The sequence below is a fragment of the Strix aluco genome, chromosome 10 (genome assembly GCF_031877795.1).
Source record: "Strix aluco isolate bStrAlu1 chromosome 10, bStrAlu1.hap1, whole genome shotgun sequence".
Classification (NCBI taxonomy): domain Eukaryota; kingdom Metazoa; phylum Chordata; class Aves; order Strigiformes; family Strigidae; genus Strix; species Strix aluco.
The window spans coordinates 4,480,312-4,485,540 of record NC_133940.1 but is presented as its reverse complement, the minus strand read 5'-3'; the positions used below and the strand labels follow the sequence as shown (position 1 = coordinate 4,485,540).

At 60.5% G+C, this 5,229-nt stretch overlaps 1 protein-coding gene across 1 annotated transcript; it reads left to right on the top strand.

Moving 5' to 3' along the window:
- Nucleotides 1–29: 29 nt before the first annotated feature.
- LOC141927690 (E3 ubiquitin-protein ligase PHF7-like) lies at nt 30–3,069 on the top strand. The gene is given in 9 exon segments (XM_074834942.1): nt 30–170; nt 863–964; nt 1,245–1,369; nt 1,454–1,621; nt 1,623–1,670; nt 1,672–1,809; nt 2,023–2,136; nt 2,288–2,406; nt 2,900–3,069. Coding segments are annotated over 9 exon segments (1,125 nt in total).
- Nucleotides 3,070–5,229: the final 2,160 nt, after the last annotated feature.

Genomic DNA, 5,229 nt, shown 5'->3' with positions numbered 1-5,229 from the left:
GGTAACCTGCCAGGGGTGTCCCTGCCTCTATGTGGGGGTGGCGATGTCACCGTGGCCATGGTAACCTGCCAGGGGTGTCCCTGCCCATATATGGGGGTCCCGATGTCACTGTGGCCGCTGTGATCCACGGAGACAAGCCTATAGAGAGGATCGCTGGGCTCCAGCCGTGCGTCAGTGCGACCTGGGAGGTGAGGAGAGCGCAGGGGAGGGATGGGGCTTGCGGGGGGCTGCCGAGGGAGAAGGGGGGGTCCCACACCTCGGGGCGCTGGGGCTGTGCTGAGAGCTGACCCGCGCCCTGCTTCTCCCTCAGAGTCAGCCGAGGAGCATCTGGGAGAGACACCCCGGTGCTGCTCGGACAGGGACGCTCCCAACGCTCAGTGTGGACATGTCCATGTCTGAGAGGAGAGAGGAGGAGGCCCCCGACTCGATGGAGCAGGGTGAGAGCAAAGTTTCCCTCCCACAGCACAGCAGAGGGGCTGTCGGGTCGGTCAGCGTGGGGCCGAGCGCGGTGGCAGGGGGAGGCAGTGCCTGCGAAGCCCCTTCCTCACCACGGCCCCCAGCCCTTCCCCTCAGCCCCTCAGGGACGGAGCAGGCCCCTGGGGGACAATCCCTCAGGGACGCTTCCCCCGGCCCCATAGAGGTGCTCATTCCCACCGGCATTTGCTCTCTCCCCTACAGCGTGCGTGCTGTGCGGCCGGGCAGCGGTGGACCTGGTTCTCTGGGGGCACAAAATCGATCAGGAAGAGCTCTGTGCCCATCTGTTCTGCCTGGTGAGTGCCCCGGGGCTCATCCAGCTCGCCGACAGGCACTCCCAGCCACGCTCTCCTCATCAGCTCCTCCTCTCTTCTCTTCTCTTCTGCAGTTTTTTGCCAGTGAGCTTTCTTACTGGCAAGACGAGGAATCAGGGGTGCTGGGATTTGACCTTGAGCACGTTCGCCGCACAGTCGTGCGGGCAGCGCAGAAGGTGAGGACCTGACAAGGTCAGGGAGATTTGTGTCAGGAGAGGTTTGGGGGAGCTTAGCGCAGAGCCCAGGAAAGAAATCCCAGCCCCTCCAAGCAGCTCCGGGACAAAAGCCTTGCTCCCAGCAGCTCCACAGAGACCCCAGCCCAGGAGCCTTGTGCACCGGGCAGATCTGTGGGCTGTGGCCCAGCAGCGGTCACATCCTGCGCCCTGCCCGGAGGCGTGGGGCTGGCTGGGGAGGCCCTGAGGCTGCTGCTGACGGGGGCTGCTCTGCTCTTTCCAGCAATGCTTCATCTGCGGTGAGAGCGGGGCCGCCATCACCTGCTGCCAGGAGGGCTGCGACCGCAGCTTCCATCTCCCCTGTGCCACGGAGGGTGAATGCATCACCCAGTACTTTTCTCCATACAGGTACCTAGGCCTCTCCCCTCCTCACCCCCACTGGGGAAGGACCCAGCGCTTCTCACCTAACCCATCCCTTCCCTCTTCCCCCAGGTCCTTCTGCAGGGAGCACCGCCCAGAGCAGGAGGTGGAGGCAGCTCCAGAGAACAACACCAACTGCCTCATCTGCCTGGAGTCTGTGGAGGACAGAAAGTCCTACCACACCATGGTGTGCCCCACCTGCAAACACGCCTGGTTCCACCGGCGCTGCATCCAGGTAGGAGCCGTTCCCTCACCCCCAGGGCACGGCAGGACCTGGGCAGAACCAGGGCCTCACTCCTGCTCCTTTTGTTTGTGCTGCAGGGCCAGGCTCGGTACGCTGGCATTAGTTCCTTCAGCTGCCCCCTCTGCAGGGACAGGCGTGACTTTATCTTGAACATGCTCACCATGGGCATCCGAATGCCCTTCAGGTTGGTGTCCTGCCCGGCTCACAGGACAGGAGGCTGCAAGCCCTGTGACATGCCAGGGGCTGCCCCTGCAGTCCTGGCCCTCCGCTGTCCCGTCAGCCTGGGCTTCAGCTTCACGGAGGATCTGTAAACAGGGCAGGGGGGAGGAGCAGGGCTGCCCTGCACCGGCCTTATGCCGGGGCAGCAGGGGCTCAGCGATTTCCCTCTCTCCATCAGAAATCCATCACAGGACAACGAGCCTCCAGACGAAGCACTAATCCAGAGGCACAGCCGCTGCGATGCCCACGAGTGCCTTTGTCCTGGAGGCAGGGAGCAGGCAGAGGAACGGGGGTAAGTTGCCAAATCGGCACCCTGGGCTCTGCACGGGATCTCTGTCTCGCCAAGGGCTCAAAGCGGAAGGACTGAGAACAGGAGCTGTGCCGCACAATCCTGTGCTGCGGTCACTTTGTCCTCACAGCCATGAACCCTTTTGCTTCCCCAGGCCCTGGGAACTGCTCCTGTGCAGCTCCTGCGCTGCCGAGGGCACCCACCGGCGCTGCTCCAACTTGGGGACCAGCAGCACCAGCTGGGAGTGCGAGAGCTGTGCTGGCCAGGGCACCGGTAAGAGGCAAAGCACCTTCATGGCCCTGGACTGTGTCCAGAGCCCAGGCAAGGCCTGGTAGCAGGTGCCCAGGCTGGGCTTGGCAGAGCCTCTCTGCCCCAGGAGGGCTGGGAACACCGCTCTGGCCTCTCCACAGTGGCTCTGTACCCGTGACCTTCCTGCTTCCCCTTACAGCCTCCAGTGACAGCTCAGAGCTCGCTGGCTCTGGCACTGGGCTGGCCGACGACTCCCCAGCGCGTGAGGGCAGCAGCAGCTCCAGCTCACCTGGGCCCGACCACAGGCAACGCCATTCCTGGGTGCAACGTCGGGCCCAAACGCCGTACAGCCGGCCCAGGAGGCGCCGGGAGAGGAGCTGCGCACCAGCACCAGGTGCTGAGAGCAGCACCCCCGGCCAGGCAGTGCTGGGGACGTCCCACAGCTCCCCAGTACCAGCGAGTAGCAGCCCCAGCACCGCCAGCCAGCTGCCATCGGGGTCCTCCTGCCCCTCTCCAGCGCCCGAGAGTGGCAGCAGCTCCAGCCGCCGTGGGCCTGTGTGGATGAGGGACCGCTCCCGCGTGGAACGTCGGGCCCAAAACCCTTACAGCCGGCCCGGACGCAGACGCGGGAGCAGCCGTGCGCCGTCCCCTCATGCTGGCCCTGATCCCCCTCCACCGGCGCAATAGAGTGAGCCGTTAATCTCTGCCCTGGGAGACTCCACGCTCATTTGTCGGCTTCCTCCTCCTCTCCCTTTCTCAAGGGGCAGCGTTAGGGGCTGGGCCCAGAGGGTTTTCTTCCCCTGGGGCGTGGCAGCCCCTTGCCCAGCCCTCCCTCCTTGCGGGCTGGCCTTGGCCGGCTGCCAGGCACCATGGCCGTGTGCTTCGGGTCTCGCTGGCCCCGCAACCGGCTCAGTCTCCCCGGGGAAGGTTCACACCAGTGGCAAAGCTACTTTTCTTCACAAGTTCCGCTCAGTGTCACGGCTGGAGCTGTGACATGGAGATTGCTGTAGATGGTCTTGCGACAGTAGCTGAAGGGCATTCCCCATTGCCCAGTTCCAGGTCCTGTTGCCCACCCTGATTGCTGCTGTACCAGACCCATCCAAACACACCATCAGCTCAGGCCACACAGAAGGTCCTAGGAAGGAATGTTGTCCCCGGCCTTCACCAGCCCTTGGCAGCCTGTTCAGCCCAAGAGCAAACCTGGGGCTCTGCGCTTGCTCAGCCCCTTGTCGTGCTTTGAACTCGCCCGGCAGCCAAACCCCACGCAGCCAATCGCTCACCCTCCCCCTGCCCGGGAACTGGGGGACCCATTGGAGGGACAAAGGGAGACTCATGGGTTGAGATAAGAAACAGTTTAGTAATTGTAATAAAACAGTAACAATGATAGAAAGGACAAACGGGTAATGCACCCTGTGATTGCTCACCACCCGCCGCCTGATACCCAGCCCCTTCCCAGCCAGCGATCCCCAAAAACCGAGACCCCGCAATCGCAATCCCAGATGCAGGAGAGAACCTCCTGCCTCCCAGCCGCTCCTCCTTGACATCCTGAGCATGACGTTACAGGATATGGGATATTCCACTGGATAATTTGGTGCTCTGGCTGTGCCCCCTCCCAGCTTCCTGTACACCTGCGCATGGACAGGACGTCGGGAACTGGAGAGACCTCGATCTCTTACATCAATCCCTGTATTATCAGCAATCTTCTCATAGCAAATCCCGCACTGAATCCAAAACACAGCGCTGTTCTAGCTACTAAGAAGAAAAATTAACTCCTCCCAGCTGAAACCAGGACAGGCTCCACCCCTTACGTTCTACCATTTACAAACCATTTACGTTAGGCTCAGGTTTCCAATACATTCTAAGGAATCCCCATCCCATTCCCTGGTCTCAAGTGTATCTCCACAGATCTCATTCCCTTCGTCTATGGGCCATCCCTCCAAAATGTGTAGTGAGATCATTTAGTGAATAACTTCGGCTTCCATCTGTCATGACAGTCTTTTAAGGCAGGAGGGATGAGGCGGAGTTGGCTCCATCAGCGGAGCGGGTGACCTTGAACTCAGCGGGACGATGGCGTGAAGTCTATGCTACAAGTGGAGCTGGTGCAACTGGCACGGTCCCTGCTCACCGTCTGCAGGCCGAAGATGTCCATCTCCAGGGCGTTGCTGGGCACCAGCTGCTGAAATCAGTCCTGACCCTACCAGAGTTCATCTTTTTTATTAACGTGATGCCATTAGTGTAAGATCTATCCACCATAGCGATGACATGATGCAATAACAGGCTTATCATACAATCACAGAATCATTCAGGTTGGAAAAGACCCTCGGGATCATCGAGTCCAACCATCAGCCCAACTCTACAAAGTTCTCCCCTACACCACATCCCCCAACAGCTCATCCAAACGACCCTTAAACACACCCAGGGATGGGGACTCCACCCCCTCCAGGAATAGGCAGCCTATTCCACTCTCTGACCACTCTTTCTGTGAAACATTTGTTCCTCATGTCCAGTCTGAACCTCCCCTGTTGCAGTTTAAAGCTGTTCCCTCTTGTTCTGTCACTAATCACCTGTGAGAAGAGACCAGCACCAACCTCTCTACAACGTCCTTTCAGGGAGCTGTAGAGAGTGATGAGGTCTCCCCTCACCTTCTCCTCCTCACACTGAACAGTCCCAGCTCCTTCAATCTCTCCTCACAGGATTTATTCTCCAGGCCCTTCCCCAGCCTCGTTGCCCTCCTCTGCCCTCGCTCCAGCACCTCGAGATCTCTCTTGTATTGAGGTGTCCAAAACTGGACACAACACTCCAGGTGTGGCCTTACCAGTGCAGAGCACAGGGGGACTGTGACCTCCC